Source organism: Anolis sagrei, chromosome 6 (assembly GCF_037176765.1).
Source record: "Anolis sagrei isolate rAnoSag1 chromosome 6, rAnoSag1.mat, whole genome shotgun sequence".
Classification (NCBI taxonomy): domain Eukaryota; kingdom Metazoa; phylum Chordata; class Lepidosauria; order Squamata; family Dactyloidae; genus Anolis; species Anolis sagrei.
Window position 1 is genome coordinate 110,263,540 of NC_090026.1, and position 19,557 is coordinate 110,283,096.

Sequence of the window (19,557 nt, forward strand, 5' to 3'; positions counted from 1 at the left end):
GATCTTGGGATATAGGGCCAGGGGAGGGAGGGAAAAGAAGGAAGGAAGAGGCAAGGAGATCCTGGGGGGGGGGGGTGCCTCCAGGGATAAGCTTTTCATGTGCTGAAGGGCTGAGGAGAGGAGGAAGGAAAGGAGGATAAATTGCATTAATCACTGTTTGGTGTGGCTCTTTTTGACCGGAGGCTCCAGATAAGCCAGTCAGCCGTTCCGGGGAGGGGCCCAAGGAGGAGGAGGCGACCCCTCAGAAATGGCCTAACGACCCCCCTGGGGGTCGGGACCCCCAGGTTAAGAAACACTGCTTTAGGGCATGTAGCACCACCTGATGGGTCAATAGCTCTGGAAGGAGTCTTCTCAGTGAAGAAAGTGGGCAGAGCTAAGCTGAGACAAGGAGGAAAGGAACTACTTTAAGTCAGCCTGGTTTTTGGAGTTAGGGTTAGAAGGCTTATGTTAGGAGGAGTGTAGTGGTGTGTCTTAGCTGAAGACAGAAATCCTCTTTGAGGAAGTGTTTTAAAATGAGAACCAGTCTTCATGAAGAAGAGCTAGGTTTCTAAGGTAACAGCTTCTGAGAGACAGAGTGCTGGGTTTTGGGTTTCTCTAGATGGGGAAGGCCCAGGGACAGTCAAACTGTCAAGATTAGAATTGTGAGTTGGAGGCTCCACAGTTTTTTCTTCAATATAGGATGTGACAACATCATGGTTCCAGGAGGAGGACTCCAGGAAAAGTTTTATTCAAGTGAACTGCATGGGTATAAATAGAGTGGGATGCGGTAGGGTAAATTGGCTTATCCTGAACTTATACTACCAGGGAGTTGGTAAGTGGTTTCCATTGAAAAGGTATCTCATCAATACAGTTTTCATGGAAAAGGATTTAGCTTTTAAAATCTATGTAAGCAGCTAAACTCACATAGGCTTAGATAAGATCTATTGTGTATATTAAAATGTATGTGCAGGAGCATTTTTATGAAAATGTCTTTTGCAAATTGTTCTGTTTCTAGGCTTGATGTGCCCAGGTAAACTGTGTAAGTAGTTTAATAACCTAGTGCTATTTAGAATGTATTTTGTGGGATGTAATTTATTGGACTGTATTTTACAAATTGCTTTTGTGTAAAACCTGCTTGTTGCACCTCAGCTAGGCTTCACCTTGCTCAAACACTCACCAGGAAGCCAAAAGTAGGGATAAACTGTTTTTTGAAAAAGCACACACTGTAAGAGAGTAAAAAATCCAAATAGGTAAGATAAAAAGAGTCCCAAAAGTCAGTTAAATCTCCAATGCAACGTTTAAAGCATGAACATAAATCCAAGGAGCAGGAAAAATAATGAGCTTGAATAATACAAAAGACAAGGAATAAAACGTCAATTTGAGTAATCCAGGAATCAAAGAACAATACATGGGTTTGTGTTCATGGTAAAATCCCCAAGACTTAAAGCAAAACTTGACCAGGGCATGGCTTGAAGCGAGAACCAAGGCAAGAGTTCCTTGCTTTATCTGCTATGATGCTTGATCTGAAAACCAAAAGCTATTCTTTTCCTAATTAAGGACAGCAAAGCATGAAAGCATTCCTTCGACCTTGAGTAGTCCCTCTCGGTCTCACTTTCCCATAGCCTGGCTTGCACCTGGAATTCTTCCCCCGCAGAAACAGCCTTGATTCTCTATCTAACCTCTCTTCCTGCCTGTCAGCTTCTAAAACAGTTTCATTTTCACACAGAGAATCACCCAAATCCCCCTCCATTCTCCCAACTAGGGAATCACCATCCTCTTCTAACATCCCCTGTCTGAGCATCACCAGAAGCATCAGGCCTTGCAGGCCCTGCACCCTCAAATCCCTCATTATCGTCCTCAGCTGGCTGAACTACACCAAACCCCTCATCCTCATCTTCAGCTGGCTGAGCTACGCCATTGCTGTAACCAGAAAGTATTGGTAAGTTTACTATTATATAAGTGCAGATACATTTGTATATCATTTAATTGTGTATTTTAATCTGAAATGTTTTAAAATGTGTCTGTTGACAATGCAAATAATTTCATTTTCTTGCCCATAGCTTCAGAAGAGGGCTTAGAATACCTCATCAATGATGCTCTGTCTTGTTAAATGGGAGGGAGGGCGGCAAATGTAACGTATTGACCTACTGTGCAGGTCTGGTGTGTAAGGGATGGCTGTAAAATGTTGGTTTTTTTTTTAAGGCCAAAAGTCAGACAACCATTTTCTTAGCTCAGAGCTGAGGGGATGAAGCGAACAGGCAGCCATTTTGTGAACACAGAGCTGAGGGGGCGGAGCCAGCAGAAAGCCTTTATGGTATGCGGCACTACCTGATTGGTCAATAGCCCTGGAGGGAGTCTGCTCAGTGAAGTAAGTGGGCAGAGCTAAGCTGATGCCAGGAGGAAAGGAACCATTTTAAGTCAGACTGGTTTTTAGAACTGTAAGAAGGAAGGTTTTTGGAATTTGGGTTAGAAGTGGAAGTTCAGTTTTATTCTTAAATAGTTATTTCAAGAAAGAACTATTGTTTTAAACAGACCCTGGTGATTGGGCTGTTTGTAATTAAGGAACTGTTTAGTGAAAGACTAAAAGTTTCTTGGGTTTTAAAGGTTTGACTGGAACCTGAAGTTTTAAGCTTCGAACTACTTTTGAAACCATAATGCTCTGTACCAGTATACTGCAACCATGAAGCTTCTGTGCCTGTTCTAAATAAATAAACAATCATCTTTCTCTGTTTGACCCAAATAAAAATCTCTGTGTGCCTCACATACAAGCAACACATATAAGGAGTTAGCCTACTGAAGAAATCTTAAATTGGTGGCAGCGAAAACCAAACATCATTAGTAATCCTATAACAGGATAGGGTCGCAGTTAAGGTCCCCTACCCTACTCAGTCATTTACATTTTGGTGGCAGCGGTGGGATGTCAAAGAATTGTGGGATATCTCAAATAGCTGGCCAGAGAGAAGGGAATTCTTTTCAGTGGGATCACTGAAGTTCTTTCTTTCATATTTAGGGATTTTCTTAATGTGAACTTGTTGCATAATTTTGTAAAATATTGGGGAGAACATTTTTGCAAATTGTGCATAATATGTTAACAAGGCATGTTCTATTATTAAACATGAGAATATTTGCAAATATTATTTACATGACTATTTCACTGTTATAGAATCATAGAATTAAAAGACACAGACTGGCATTGAACATGTGCCATTTTGGGTTGCTCTGAGTTTTCCGGGATGTATGGTCATGTTCCAGAAGCATTCTCTCCTGACATTTCACCCACATCTATGGCAGACAATCTCATAGGTTGTGAGGTCTGTTGGAAACTTGGAAAGTGGGGTTTATATATCTGTGGAATGTCCAGGGTGGGAGAAAGAACTCTTTGTTTGTTTGAGGCATGTGTGAATGTTGCAATTGGCCACTTCAAATCAAAGCATTCAAATCAAAGCATGACTGCTCCCTGCTTGGGGGAATCTTTTGTTGGGAGGTTTGCCATTTAACATTGGAAGCTGCCCTGAGGAGAGAGAGGACATGTTAAAAATAAATTATTATTATTATTATTATTATTATTATTAGTCTTTCCACTGAAGAAAACCTAACCCATTTTCTCTCTGATGCTTGGATGAAAATACTGCTCACCACTGAGTATTCAGTGGAACAACACTTTACCTACAAAGGAGGGTATAAGATGGTTTGTTTCTGCTTTTGCGTGGCTTCATGCTCTTAATAAATAGGCTGTGTTTTAATACATGAACTATATACCCAGCATATATACCCAGCATTGCCTGCTTCCTCCGTTCTCCAGCTCTGAGACAGCCTCCATGGCAACACTGGGCAGGCTCTCTTTGTGGCTTTTCCCTTTCTTCCTCCCTTTGATTCATACATATGCCATCTTTCTTTCCCAAAGACATCATAGAGGGCCACTTCACCTAGCAGGAGCCAATCCTTCACTGAGCAACAGACAATCCAGTGACATCATAGAGGGCCACTTGATGTAGCAACAGCCTTTCTGGTACAAACAGGCAGACGTACATATATATATACTTTGACTTTTACATATATAGAATATTTATCCATTGATCAATCAATCGATTGAGCAATAGATAGGTAGGATGGAGAAATGTCATGGTTTATAAAGATCTTATTTTCTATCTTTAAAAAATTCGTTTGTTGTTTGTGTATATTTAATATTTTATCTAACTATTGGCTGCAGTTACTGCTAATCTTGATGGAACATACTAAAAATGATGCCTGGGTAAAAAAAAAACACGGATAACATTAAACATGTCATTAGCTGTGTGGTAGAATTTCCTTTAAAACAGCAGCCATTGATTTCCTAATGTGGATTAAGAACATAGCGAGGGGAATCAGTTTTCTAACACTCTCCATTATGTTACATTTCCATATGATTGCAGCACTTTCCATACCTCCCCTTCAGAGTATTCATGTTGCCTTAGAAAACATTTACCCAAAAAATAAAACTGTATTATTTAAAATGCTTTTTAAAATTTCAGAATAACAGTAAAGAATTATGGAAAAACAAGATGAAATTGCTATTGTGGGAATTGGATGTAATTTTCCTGGAGGTATGTATTGTTTACAATGCTAAGTGAGATATTATTGTTTGCTTGTAACCTTTTTATTGCTGAGAAATACAATTTGGAGTTTAAAACTTTGAAAATAGGTACATATTTGGTACATTTTTTAATTATTGGGTATATTTCATGCATGGTTGTACTAAATATGGCTGGATCTACACTGCCATATAATCCTGTTCAAAGCAGATAATCTGGATTCAGAAACTGGATTATATGGAAGTATAGATGGGGCTTATGACCAAATTAACTGCCAAGATCATCTTCAGTTTAGGACAATTTAGATCTTTGAGCCTTTATAGTACTCGTTATTATGTCTTGGATAGCTTATGTTTCATGAGGAATTATTCTATATATCTTATAAAAAGTAATACTTTTGATATGGAATTTAGACCCAATAAAATGAGAAGGAACGGCCTGGTGAGCTATGCCAACCATGATTAACAAGCAACGTTCCAGATTAAAAATTCACCAGTGAAGCTAAGACAAAGGACAAAGGTGTTTTATTGCATCTTGGCCAAGATGTGATGCTTGCAAGCTCCTGCTCCAAATTTACAAGCATAAGAGAGCCTGTGCTCCACACAAGAGTCGTCATACAACAAGGTCCATTGTTCCAGTTTGAACCATCCCTCTTTTGTTTCTGATTGGCTGAGCTCTGATGATGTGGCTGGAAATCTCTTCCCAGCCACGTGGGGAAGGTTCTGTGGGCAGAGGAGTCTCCAGGAAGTGCTGGCATTCCAGGCCAGTAGGGGTACACAGTGGGGATGATGGGAGTATGAATGTCAGGCCCTGGAGAACAATGGAAGCTGATCTCTGTGATCTTGGCTTAGGATAGGTAAAGAAAAATGCCTATTGCTTGTTATATTCTTTGCCCTTAGGCTGAGAAAGCATTCCTGACTTTGGCTTGAGTTAGGCAGTTTAGTTTCTTATATTTAGTATATTTAAGAATAAGGCAGAATAAAAATACAGTTTATACATTTCAGATTTGAGAAATAGATGCATTATATATTAAAGGATAAAGATTACATAGAAAAGGATAAACATAAGTCTTGGCTTTGGGTGTCTATGCATGGTTATATCTTTTTCTTGTCCAGCCAGATAAAGGATGTTGCAATGCCTCAAAGTCTCCTGTGTCTTCAGCCATGCCTGTGGCCATTTGGCCTGTGGCCAAAACCTGGCTTTTTGAGCAAGCGTTTGGCTAATCAGCGCAATTGTACACAGAATGACGGTAAACTGAACATAGGAACGGTATAAGGATATGAGACTGGATCATGTTTGCGATCGAGGCATTGTATGAATGGTTGTGTGTTTGTTATTGGGTATGCTGTGTTTTAATTGTTATTGTTGTGGTAATTAATATTGTGTAAACCGCATTGAGTCACCTATTATAGGTTGAGAAACGCGGTATAGAAATAAAGCAAATAAATAATAAATAAATAATAAATAAATTTTTCAGTGTGAAACAATGCTGTATAATTTGCTTCCTGACCTAAGTCAGGTAGAGCTTAATGTTTTTCTCTTCCAAAAGTAAAATAGATCTTGTTTAATAGATTTATAGGAATAAAAGTGGAATAAAATATAGTTTAGAGAGGAGAAAGTGAGGTCTGGAAGTGATCGGGAGGGCTAGGAGTTTTATGCAAAGGAGAGAGCCATTGTATCTCATTCTGGCTTGTTAGTCTTGGAAACCTACACATCCCTAACTATAAATCCTTTTTTAAATTAGGGAAGGAGGCAATGGTGTCGAATAACACTTTCTTTTGGAAATGTATGCATTAGTATTTACTGCATAGGTACAGTGTATATAAAAAAATTAGATCATACACAACCTCATAATATCTCTATCTGATGTGGGAAAGTGTCATATTATCATTACATTAGAAATAAAAAGGTATTGTGTCTCAGATCCCATCACATGTTCTTTCTTGCTTTTTCTGTTTTCAGATTTATCACACAAACAGTTCCTGCCCACTCAATAAAAAAACACCTTGGGGAAAAAACTTTGGGAGTAGACCTTTCCTTCCAGTCCCACTACTTTCGAGTAGACCGGAGGCACTGTTCTAATTAGACACCACTTTGAGGACACAGACTTTCCCTTCTAATCCTGCTACTGTTGAACGGACAGGAGGCATTGATATGCATCTTCCCATCCTCCTTTGGGCTCCTCTCCTTCCTCCAATTTCATTGCTCTCCAAACAAAAGTTAAAAATCTAACCATAGCACAATTTTAAAAACCAAGATTCCTATGAAGGGGAAATGACAGGAAAAACAAAGTGGTGATATTTGGAACACTTTTTCCTTCATGTCACTGAAGTGATTCAACATGGGCAGATTTGACATCCCCATTTTTTTCAGTTTCATAGTGATTCCTAAACTCAGAAGTAATCTCTGCCTCTCCCCCACCCCCAACACCCCTGTTTCTAGACAATTCAGATACACTTTCTTCCAGCCATCTTTCCCTGTCATTTTTATTCGTTGAGTATTTGGTTGACGTGAAATTCTCAGGGTGGTTCCACACAGCCCTTTAATCCGGGAGGCATTTGGACATTCTCAATTTTGAACCGGGAACTCCTGGGATAAAGGTACTGTCTGGATGGGCACCTAGTGAAGCCAAAAAGTCATTGATGTAAGAAAATTTTATAAGGAAGAGAAAAAGGGGGTTGATTATATTTTTTTTAGTGTAATTGATTTGAGACAGAGAAAGACACTATTTCATTATCAAATTATACTCTGATATTTACTTTGAGGATGTTTATTGTTTCATTTCTTCTGTAAACATTTCAGTTAGGTTAATTGTCTTTAACAAATTATATTTATACTTGGCAACTTTAATGTTGGGAATTTAATATTTGGGAATCATTAATGCTCCTAAAATATTATGTTGCAACAGGGGAAGGACTCGATAATTTCTGGCAAGTTCTGGTAGAAGGCAAAAACTGTGTTCAAGAAATACCTCCAGAAAGATTTGACACAACAGAGTGGTATGATACAGACAGCAACAAACAAGGAAAAACAACCACAAAACATGCAGCCTTTCTTGATGAGTACGTTTTAAATATTATATCATATTTTCAAGATGGACCATAAACAATCTCCAAGCATATACTAGCTTATTTTATTTGCTGCAGCAGATGTCGGTATCTGAATGTGACAGCAAGAAACAAGATAATTTAGTATGTGCATTTCACATTTCTTGCTATTATGTAGCAGGAGATTATGCTTGGCAGAATACCAGAACCAAATATCTAAATATGTTTTTTATGACATCTAGTTCTAAGTATACTTCAAAAACATTTTGTGGGAGGAAAAGTTAGGAATAAGCAGTCATCTTGTCATAAATATTATATTCATTCTTTCTAAAAAGAAAGCATTTTATTAATTCTTGAAATGTGTAGATGTTCCAAATCACTGGAAGAAAAGGAGTAAAGCCATCCACAGATTTTCTAGCTTTCTTCTTTTCAGGCCTTCATGCTCCTAATGAAGGCCAAATTTGGACTCAGTTATTACTCATGCATATTACAAAGTGGAATAGATGAACCATGTTTATCAAACATTTTATTGTTCTAAAATCAAATATTTCATAAAAAAAATTTCTTTGGAAAATACACAAGAAAAAAATGTCTGCTAGTTCTCTTTTTGCTTTAGTTTACTATTGTTATATTTATTCATATCCTGCTTTTTCTTTCTTTAAAGAGACTCGGAGCTGCAGATCTTCTCATACAGTTTTTACTCTCACTCAGTACTTTGAATTTAAACTTCTTTGTGTGTGCATTGTTAACTGAATGCTTGGTCTCCACTGCTTTGGACCTCATCCCACAAGGGGACTTCATCCCACTTCTCTCCATAGGATCTCCCCCCCTCTACTTTGAAAGATACCCATATTCTATGTGCAGGGAGAGGAGTGGAGTTGATTTCTACCCATCTTCCTATTTATTTATTTATTTATTTATTTATTTATTTATTTATTTTATTTATATACCTATTCTCAACCCCTGGGGGGACTCAAAGTGGTTCACAACAAAGTAGATGGCAAAATTCAATGCCTCACAAAATATAAATTACAACACATAACTAAAATAGCATATAACAGTAGATTAAAACGATATAAAACCTCAAACATAGACAACATAGAACATTGGACATTGCACCAATGCCGATGTTTTCTTGGCTGCTTCATCTTACTCTCTAAATGCTTGCTTTAAATGCCACATTTTAAAGTAGTTTCCTGGACATCAGGAGAGAGGGGGCTGATCTGATCTCGCTGGGGAGGGGGTTCCACAGCAGAGGTGCCACCACTGAGAAGGCCCTGTCTCTCGTCCCCACCAGTCACGCCTGTGAGTGTGGTGGGTCCGAGAGTAGGACTTCGTCAGCTGATCTTAATACCCTGATTGGCTCATAAAAGGAGAGACATTTGGATAGGTAAGCTGAACTGGAAACATTTGGGGGTTTATAGGCTAAAGCCATTACTTTGAACTGTGCTTGGTAGCAAACCAGCAGCCAGTGGAGCTGGCTCAACAGGGGGGTTGTATGCTCCCTGTGAGTCATTCCAGTTAGTAACATGGTTGCTGCCCACTGGACTATTTGAAGCTTCTGAACAGTCTTCAAAGGCAACCCCACATAGAGCACATTGCAATAGTTTATTCGAGATGTAACAAGACTGTGGACCACCGTGGCCAAGACTGACTTCCCATCCATTTTTACACACTGCAGAGATGGAATCCCTTAGGCAACCACTAGATGTAGTCTTCGTCATTTGCTGGGCTCTGTGGGATTCTGCCTTTGAAGTGTGTAGAAATGGAGGACAACTTTCATCTGATGGGGTCCAAGATCCCACTTCCAATATAAGGTCTATTTTTTTCACCCTCTTTCGCTGTTCTTTAAACAATTACTGGAAATATTTCTAAATGTGAAAATATTTAGTTGCCTTGTAAATGAATGTGTTGGCAGTATGATATGATCATTTATGTTATTATTTGGGCTTCTGTTTTTTTGTTTTTGTTTTTAGATTTAACACAATTGACAGTAGACTATTCGGAATTAATGATGTGGAAGCGGAGTTTATGGATCCACAGCAGAAGTTACTCCTAGAATGCACTTACAGAGCATTGGAAGATGCAGGAGTCACTCGAGAAAACATTAATGGTTCTGCAACTGGAGTTTTTGTTGGTAAGATTCTTAAAACATTTATGTGTTTATGCTATTAAATGATTATATGCCACTACACAATTTGACTCCACTTTACAGAATAGAGAAGAGATAATGGTTCAATTAGCACAAATCAGTTTAATGGCATGTTAATTATACCAGTGGAAACATCTTGCATTTCTTACTTCCTCATATGATATCTATTGTTTTTACAGGAATGATGAACCAAGATTTTAGGATAATAAGGGGCAGGACCAGCTGTACAATTAGCCATTATGATGGCACTGGGACAGCAATGAGTATCGCTGCAAACCGGATTTCATATACCTTTAATCTGACAGGACCTTCAATTGCCATTGACACAGCTTGTTCCTCATTTCATTATGCTTTACACCTTGCTTTGCATGCAATTAAACAAGGTAAAGTAATGAGAATGACTACTATTTCTTTAGTGAAATTACTTGTATTTGCCTTTTTACCATGAAACTCGAGTTGGTTTGTCTGACCTTGATTGTCATTAGAGCTCTTCAAGGCTACATAGAGCAATCTGAAATCAGATGAATATCCCTTATGCAAAATGCTTGGAAACAGAAAGGTTTTGGATTTTTGAATCTTGTACTTGTATATATGTACATATTGAGATATCTTCGAGATTAAATACAAGACTAAACATGAATTTCATGCATGTTTCATATCCAATTTAGACCACATCTGCACTGCCATTAAATGCAGTGTAGGATTCGCATTAGCTTGATGCATCCCCACAATACACACAGGATAATGCAGTTGAACCTGGAGTAAGCTACTGTAAGTAATCTGGTTTGTTCCCAGGTTAGAAAAACACCAGCAAAGCTCCATATTGTCCTGGAAAGTTTGGACCTTTCCAAGTGTTTTGGCAGTGTGGTCTGCTATCTCAGGTGTTATTCCCCCGCCAGGTCGACCCATTATTTCAGGTTCATCTTCAGTGCTGGAACCAGTTGCTAAGTATCTGGACTCTTTTTGCCAACCCTTTGTCCCTCTCTGTGACTCCTATATCAAAGACACTAAGCACTTCATTAATGTTATAGAAAATCTCAAAATAGAGGAGGATAGTGTTTTAGTAACTATTGACGTCACTTCACTGTACACCAACATTCCATTAGATGATACCATAGAGAATGTGCTCCATAACAGAACCAAGTCACACCCACCCACACATTTCCTTATGGATCTGGTAGATATAGTTTTGGAGAAAAATTATTTCCGTTTTCAAAATCAATTTTACTTTCAGATCTTTGGTGTGGCAATGGGCAGTCCATTGGCCCCCTCTGTGGCCAATTTATTTATGGCAAATTTAGAGAAGACTGTATTATTAAATCCATCTTTAAATATGTATCACACCAATATTATATATTACGGACGATTCATTGACGACATATTCATGGTATTTAAATCAACCGAGGCCGCAGTAGGATACTCTAAATGGATTAACACCATACATACGTCTATTAAGTTCACCAGCCATCTCAACCTGTCACATATTAATTTTCTGGATGTTACAGTCTATAAAGATCAGAATAAACTTTTGGTCAAGAACTTTAGAAAACCCACAGATAAAAATTCTTATCTTCATTACAACAGCTTCCACCACTTTAGTTTAAAAACCAATCTTCCATTTTCACAGCTCCTCAGACTTAAACGGAACTCAAGCACCAAGGAACAGTTTATTCAGGAAAGTGTCACTTTAAGCCATGAGTTCAGAAATAGAGGCTACCCCAAACACGTAATAAGAAAAGCATTAACCAAAGCTGATAAAATAGATAGGGCTACCTTACTGAAAAAATGCCCCAAACCCACAAAAAATCAAATTATTTGGGCACAAGAACTATCGCACTATTCCAAACAGATTACCCGAATCATCAAAAAGCACTGACATCTTCTTCAAGATATTCCAGGTTGCCAAAAACCACCCATTTTCGGTAATAGGCGTACTAAAAATATAAGAGACTTGTTAATTCATACAGATTTAACCATGTCTACTACTACACCTAAAAGTACTTTGAGAGGCCATTACCCCTATGGACGCTGTAAATGTTGTCCGCAATCATGGAAAACTAAGGAGGTACACAACTATAGGAACAGAGTGGGCACCACGCTCAAACATTTTTCCAATTGTAACAGCAGTAATCTTATCTACCTTCTAACATGTGACTGTGGTTTGTGGTATATTGGAAAAACAACAAGACCTCTGAGAATTAGAATTTCTGAACATAAATCTAGAATAAATCTATGGAGTCCCTCCTATATTCACACTTTACACAATACAAACATTCATCCAATTCTCTCAAATTTTGTGCTCTGGAATGCATCACACCAAAACCCCATATGAATTTGGAAGAACTATTATCCCAAAGGGAAATGTTCTGGATCTTTAAGTTGAAAACCCTTTCTCCTCAAGGACTTAACGAGTCACTTAATTTTAGCTGTTTCCTTTAAGTTTCTGATTACTCTTTATAAACCTGTGGATGACCCTTCAGAATTACTCGCAGTGTGAATTTACTGCAAGCAGAATCACTTTTTGTATAAGCTACCTGGCATGATGTGAGTATATGTTATATGTTTGATGTATCCATTATCTTTACTACTGTAATTGTGCTGGAAAATACTTGTTACTCTATGTGATGTTATGTTTTGTTATAGATAAGAGTCTAGAGTTGCTGAATTTATCAACTCCTGAGGAAGGGGATTGCTTTCCCCGAAACAGGGTACAAAAATACCCGGGCACCCCTGTTGAATGCCATTGGGACTTTTTTTGAAGACTTATTTTAAGAAGCAGTGCTCCATTTTTCACTGGACTTGAGTTGGATCTTTTCCATGAAGATTGTTTTGAGAGTGGCGCTTCATCCTCATTATTGTCTTCAGTTTACATATAGCCTCATGACTCTATGCTTACTTTGTTTATATGACTTTTCTCATTGAATGTATCCCTGAAGCCTGTATACAGTGGAATCTCTATCCAAACCCAGAACTGTTATGTTTGAGAGCGGTTGCTCCTTTTGATTTCTGTGTACCACTGTATTGAGCTATGTACTGGGGATTTTGGTAAATAGAATATTATATGTTTTCTTGATAATACACTTTGACATTATGCATAGATTGTTTTGTGTTTGTACTGATATCTTACAAGTACTCTGGGATATTGTGTAGTACTGCTATCTCAGATCACCATGTGAGGTCATGGAGGCGTGGGGTGGCAATGTTTTCCTGCCCCCCAGCAGCCAAATATGAGTCTAACAGTGTCTCCCACAAATGTTTTTTTCATCCCACAGGAGATTGTGAGGCTGCTCTTTGTGCAGGCGTTAACTGTATTATAGAGCCCCATGTATTCATATCACTTAGCAAAGCAAAGATGATTTCTCCAGAAGGAATTAGCAAACCCTTTTCTACAAAAGCTGATGGCTATGGAAGAGGAGAGGGCTGTGCTGTACTTCTGCTGAAACCTTTAAAGAAAGTAAGAATGCAGAATAATATTTGTTTGACAAAAATACCACTTTTTTCATGAACTCTTAGTTATACTTCATGAGTATGTTTTATTTAACTCCAGTCATAGTTTTCAAATGGATAAGTATTGTTCACAGAAAAATGGTATAACTTTGTAAAATATAAATTATTGCAGAAAACAGGATTTAAAAAAATCTTAATAAATGTATTTTCTTGTTCCTTCTTCCAAAATAGGCGCAGGGAGACTTCAGCAAAATATGGGGAGTTATCAGCATGAGTGCTGTCAATCAAAATGGAAGGTCTGTCACTCCAATCACCAGACCATCTCAGAAGGAGCAAGAAAATTTGCTACGCAGAATTTATCCAGTGCATGTTGATCCATCTACAATACAATATGTTGAAGCACATGGCACAGGAACCCCTGCGGGAGATCCTGTTGAAGCAGAGAGTGTAGGCAATGTCATTGGTAAAAAGAGACCTTCTAACTTCCCACCTATTAAGATTGGCTCTGTTAAAGGGAACGTTGGACACACAGAGTCTGTGGCTGGGGCAGCCGGCTTAATCAAAGTACTTCTCATGATGCACCATGGCAAGATTGTTCCATCCTTGCACTTTTCGGAAAGTACCAGCAGCATAAATACAGAGAAATTAAACCTTTCCATTCCAACAACAGTAGAGAAATGGGACGAGCCAAGTGAATTTGGAAGAATAGCTGGAATCAACTCTTTTGGATTTGGAGGAACCAATGCCCATGTGGTTGTCAGGCAGTTTAAGCAAACCCAAGTTCTTCCTTCAGTCAAAAGGCCTGTAGAATTATTTCTTATCTCTGCAGCTTCTGTTAATTCCCTCAAATTGACAATGGAAGACATGGCTAGATACCTTAAAACAAGAGACACCACATCACTGCCAAATCTGGCCTATACTTCAGCATGTAGAAGAAGTCATGTAACCTACAAACACAGAAAAGCATTTATGGTATCATCTCTCCAGCAGTTAGAACAAGTACTTGGTTCTGGGGCCGAATTGGAAGTAGTTCCTGCAAAGAAGCCTCCACAGCTGGTTTTTGTATTCTCTGGAAACGGCCTGGATGTGAAAGGGGCATTTGAGACTTTATTGAGATCTGAGCCAGTGTTCAGAGAAAAATATAATGAAATTAAAGCAATATTTCAGAAATATCCCACTATAGATATTTTCAATTGGATGGAAAGTGAACAGGAGGATTTGTCAAGGCCTGAGTTTACCCAGCCCTTAATCTTCACGTTGCAGGTAGCTTTGGTTACCCTTCTGCAATATTGGGGCATCAGGCCAATTGCAGCTGTTGGGCATTCGGTTGGCGAAGTGGCTGCTGCCTATTGTGCCGGTTTGATTTCCCTGGAAGATGCTGTCAAAGTTATCCATCACAGGAGCAGGCTACAGTCTAAAGTTACTGGTGGAAAAATGCTAGTTGTTGGGAATATCCCTGTTCATGAAGTGTCAGGAGCCATTGGTGTATATTCTGGCAAAGTCTGCGTAGCGGCATTTAATAGTCCTCAATCTTGCACCTTGTCAGGGGATGCTGATGTCATTGATAGGCTTCAGAAGCATCTAGCTGAGTGTTTTAGCACAAGAAGCATATTTCTTCATGTCTTAAATGTTCCAGCTGCATACCACAGCCACATGATGGATCCAATATTGACAGAGCTGGCAACAAGCCTGTCAGATTTGAAGAAAGGGGATCCAGAAATTAACTTGATTTCAACCACAACAGGGAAGGCTGCTTCAGATGGTGATTTTGTCACTGGCAACTACTGGGCCAGACAGGCTCGAGAAGCTGTTTGTTTTGCAGAGGCTATAGTGACGTCAGCAAAGGACAAGGACAATATTGCATTTGTAGAAATAGGACCACAAAGAGCCTTGCAAAGGTACATACAACAAACCCTAGGAACTCAGACCAAAGTATTTCCTTCTTTGCAAATTTTCAAAGAGCATGAAACACTTTTCAATTTAGTAAAAGGCCTCTTTGAACTGGGATTGAATCCATCCTGGGACCATCTCTTTGAGGGATATCAAGGTATACCAGCATCCTATCCCAGGTATCAGTTTGATCATAAGACGCTTGGGTCATTTAATAACCAGGACAGACATACAACTGAAAGAGTTGGAAACTTAAATCATCTGTTAATCCACAACGTTAGCCATGATACCACTGAATTCGGGTGCTCTTTATCCACAGCACTAACTCCTTACCTGTTTGAGCACAAACACAACAGTGTTGCTTTAGTCCCTGGGGCTCTTTTTGTGGAGCTTGCTCTGGCTGCTGTGTTGACTGGCTCCAGACCAAAAATGCCCATAAATTTATATCAGCTAAGCATTAAGTTCACCTCACCCTGTGTTTTAAATGAGGATCCCCATAATTTAAAGGTAAAATTGGACTCGCAAAAAGAAGGAAGAGATTTCAAAATACTGTCTTCTTCATCAGATGCCGTTTACACATCGGGACGAATCAAACAGAACTCAGAAGTTTGTATTGAAGAAAAGAGCATTGCATATAAAGATATTTTTCAGCGGTGCAAACTGTGTGTCAGTAAGACCGAAGTGTATAAAACTCTGTCAAAGTTTGGGTTTCATTATGGTTCGATATTCAAGCAGCTCAGTGATGTGTTCCTTTGTGAAGAACTGAAGGAAGCGATAACCATTATCAGAGTGATCAAAGAGATTAGGGAGGAAATGCATGAATATGTTATCCATCCAGTGCTCTTAGACTGTTTTATGCAAATGACAGTAGTTGTAAGTCTAAAATCTTCCAAAAGTGGCATGTGGTTTCCATCAAGCATAAATAGTTTGGTAATTCTTCGGCCTTTAGAGGAGGAAATGATGATATATATGAAAATCAACAAATCTACTGAGAACTACCTCGAGTTTTGTGGCTGCTTCACAGATAAACATGGCTCTGTTTTGGTTGAGATGAAACGAGTTAGTATAACTCTCATCAAGGAAACACCCAGGAATGAAAATAATTTGCTTTTTGAAAACAAATGGAAAGAAGCTCCACATTCTACAATGATCCAAACCCCAGGAGAAGGACCCAGATTTGCAGTCTTATCTGACAGGATGGGAGTGTCTCAACAGCTGAAAAAATATTTGCACAAAAGTTCTACCTTTCTGATGTATGAAGAGTGGGAGGAATTATTAGAGCGCAGGACCCCTGAATCCCCTTCTCTGGACAAAATGAAAGCAGAAGTACAAGAGTACGGGGACGTTTTGTTTATGTGGGGAATCCAAAGACTGAATGAAAAAACACCAGACACCATTGTTGCAAGTTTATCAAAGTGTTGTGAAGCTTTCCGTCAAGTTGTTATTGCATTGAAAGAAAAGAGGCACCCTAAATCGTCCATCACGCTCATCACTTACAGGACTGCAGACAGGAATGTCGACCACTTGAACCCTGGCTTCACTTTGTATGGCATGGTACGAAGTTGCATGCTTGAAGCTACCGACATTGCTTTCCAGATTATTGATATCAGCTCAACAAGCACCATGGACATCCTGGCCTTAGTGGATGTTTTAGGAGGATACAAAGCAGATATCTATCCTGAAATCTGGATTAACCAGGGGAATATCTACACTTCTGAAATCAGGCGCACTCAGGTTAAAGATGTGAGTTTCAATAATCTTTCCCTGTCTATCGGCCATAACTCTAAGCTGGAGCCATTTCGTCTTTATACATGTGAGCCTAATGCAGCAAGAGGCATGTTTGCTGAGACATCTAATTCCACTGATTTTTCTCTTGGTAATCACAGTGTAGAACTGGAAATTAAAAGAATACATATCCACACGGAAGAGTATTATCCTGTCAGTGTTTGTAGCAATAAATTTGGAAATGCTATGTATTGGAATTCACAAACCGTTGATAAGTACCAACTCATGGCTTTGGACTACAGTGGAAAGGTAGTTGCAACAGGCACTGAAGTGAAGAAGCTCAAAGTGGGGGATGATGTTGTTTCATGCTATCCGGTGGCTGGATCCTCAAGTGTCATTATTCCAGAAGCAGTATGTTTTAAAACTCAAAAAATGCCATATTTTGAAATAGTTCCCTGTATGTCTTTTTTCAGGATAGCATGGGAAATTGTGCATCAGATGCTTCCAAAAACCAAGCAGAACAGATCCTTGGGCATTATTTCTCCTGATCCAGAGTCAGTGCTGTGCAAAGTACTTACTCACTCAGCCGAGGAAGCCGGCTGGAAAACAGTGTGCACAGCACTTGACAGCAGGCTGGAGGAACGTGTAGCTCAGTGCAATGCACTTGTTTTTCTGGCTCCTGTGGATAGATTACCCGAAGAAAAGTTAGTTAATCTCCCACATCTCCGGGATGTTGTAGTCCTACCGGATAACCACCAGTCTGAATGCATAAGATCTCTGATTGGAAGTGATCATGAAAACTTCAGAATTCATCTTCTCAACCTTGCCACCATTTTCCAGAAGGCTTCTTTGAAACATTCTCAGAAGGCTTTCTCCAACTGGCTGAAATCAACCGAACTGAAGCAGTTTAGGAACATGCCCTGCTCCATTTTCCAACAGGCAGGGAACAGTGAGAGGTCAGACACCGTGACCTCATCCACCTTTGCCTGCCGGTCCGTCTCGCTTGCTGTGCTGAAAGGCAATGTTCAGAAAAGCAGTATTTCTGACATACCAATTTATGAGTCCCAAAGGAAAATATTTAAGCAGAATGCTATTTACATTGTCACAGGAGGGCTCACTGGGCTTGGCTTTGAAACTGTGAGATTTATTGCTCAAAACGGAGGAGGGTGCATTGTCATTCTTTCCCGGAGAAAGCCCAGTCCTGAGAAGCAAAACGAAATACATAATATAGAGAACCAGAATGAAGGGAGCCGGATAATCAGTCTGCAGTGCAATGTAATCTTTCAACCGGAAGTTAAGCGTGCTATGAGTGCAATCAGCAAAGTTTTTCCAAACTGTCCAATCAAAGGTGTATTTCATAGTGCTATGGTTTTACATGATGCAGTCCTTGAAGCTTTGACTCTCGATACATTTGAGAAAGTTTTAAGTCCAAAGGTTGCTGGAGCTATCAATCTTCACTATGCCACTGAAGGGCAGGATCTCGACTACTTTGTGTGCTATTCATCCATTTCTTCCTTTTTGGGGAATTCAATGCAAGCAAACTATGCTGCTGCCAATTCCTTCCTGGATCTTTTTTGTCATTACAGGAGGAACTATGGATTGGCAGGACAATCCATCAACTGGGGTGCCTTGAATCTTGGAGTCTTGGAAGATCAAAATGACATTCAAAATCTTTTGGAATCAAGAGGTATCGCAACCCTACAACTGAATGAAATTTATGAGTATCTGAAAACAAGCTTACTTCTGAATAATACTCAGCAAGCCGTTGCAAAGCTGAACTTCAGGGCTTTGAGCAGTCATTACCTTTCTCGAAATCCAGCATTTAAAAGCCGTATGTATACAATCACAGGAGAATTTATTGGAAATGATGCTGAGCTGCCAGGAAAAACTGTTGCCCATGCTTTGGCTCCCGGGCAAGCTGAAGACTATGTCGTGTCATTGATAAGCCAACTCACTGGCGCAGACACAAGTGATATCTCGATGAATACATTCCTTTTTTCTGCTGGAATAGATTCTATGATAGCTATGTCTTTACAAAATCACATTTTTCAAGAACTAAAGATTGATGTGCCCCTTGTGAAATTACTTGACCCAGAGACTACAGTACTTAGGTTAGCAACACTTGTGGATGAGAAATCTATGGAGGCCAAAATGGCATAATTAGTGAAGGAGAACTGCTGAAAAGCCAACACAAAGATCTTCTCTTGCTAAAATGTTGATAATTTTTCTTTTTTAAAAATATTGTACTACTGATAATAGAGATGCATAATTTAAATTTGATAGCAATTTGTTCTTCTATGTTGATTTCTTGAAACTACCAATTCTGGAATACTTTCTTTGCAATGTTTGTCATATATTTAATGTTCATTTTTGTTTGTCACAACATCTAAAATAGAGAGTTTCAGGGCATTTTATTACTCCTGAACCTTTTAAAAGTAGCTGTAGTGTAAGATTTAAGCTCAACTATGACATTTTTTTGGGGGGGGGGTCATCCATGGCTGGGTAAAGAGGCATTCTGTGCCATCTTGAGAGCAAAATAGAAATAAGCAGTGAAAATGAACTGTTAAAGAAAATGGACTGTTAAATAAGTGAAAATGATGTCTAATAAATTAAGAATATCAACGCTGAACACCAGAGGATTGAAGAAAGATGCAGCAGACATTATTTTCTTACAGGAAACACACCAGAATAAACCAGGATCGAATGTATTAAAATCGAGCTGGAGAAGAAGCTATGAAAAATATTT

At 39.0% G+C, this 19,557-nt stretch overlaps 1 protein-coding gene across 1 annotated transcript; it reads left to right on the plus strand.

Annotated features, from left to right (window-relative positions):
* The first annotated feature begins 1,708 nt into the window (after positions 1-1,708).
* LOC132778930 (phthioceranic/hydroxyphthioceranic acid synthase-like) lies at positions 1,709-19,177 on the plus strand. The gene is made up of 7 exons (XM_060782457.2): positions 1,709-1,918; positions 4,491-4,562; positions 7,459-7,612; positions 9,574-9,734; positions 9,929-10,132; positions 13,022-13,203; positions 13,428-19,177. The coding sequence occupies exons 2-7, from the start codon at positions 4,508-4,510 to the stop codon at positions 18,969-18,971; spliced, it is 6,300 nt and encodes a 2,099-aa protein (XP_060638440.2). The 5' UTR covers positions 1,709-1,918; positions 4,491-4,507; the 3' UTR covers positions 18,972-19,177.
* The last annotated feature ends 380 nt before the right edge of the window (positions 19,178-19,557 follow it).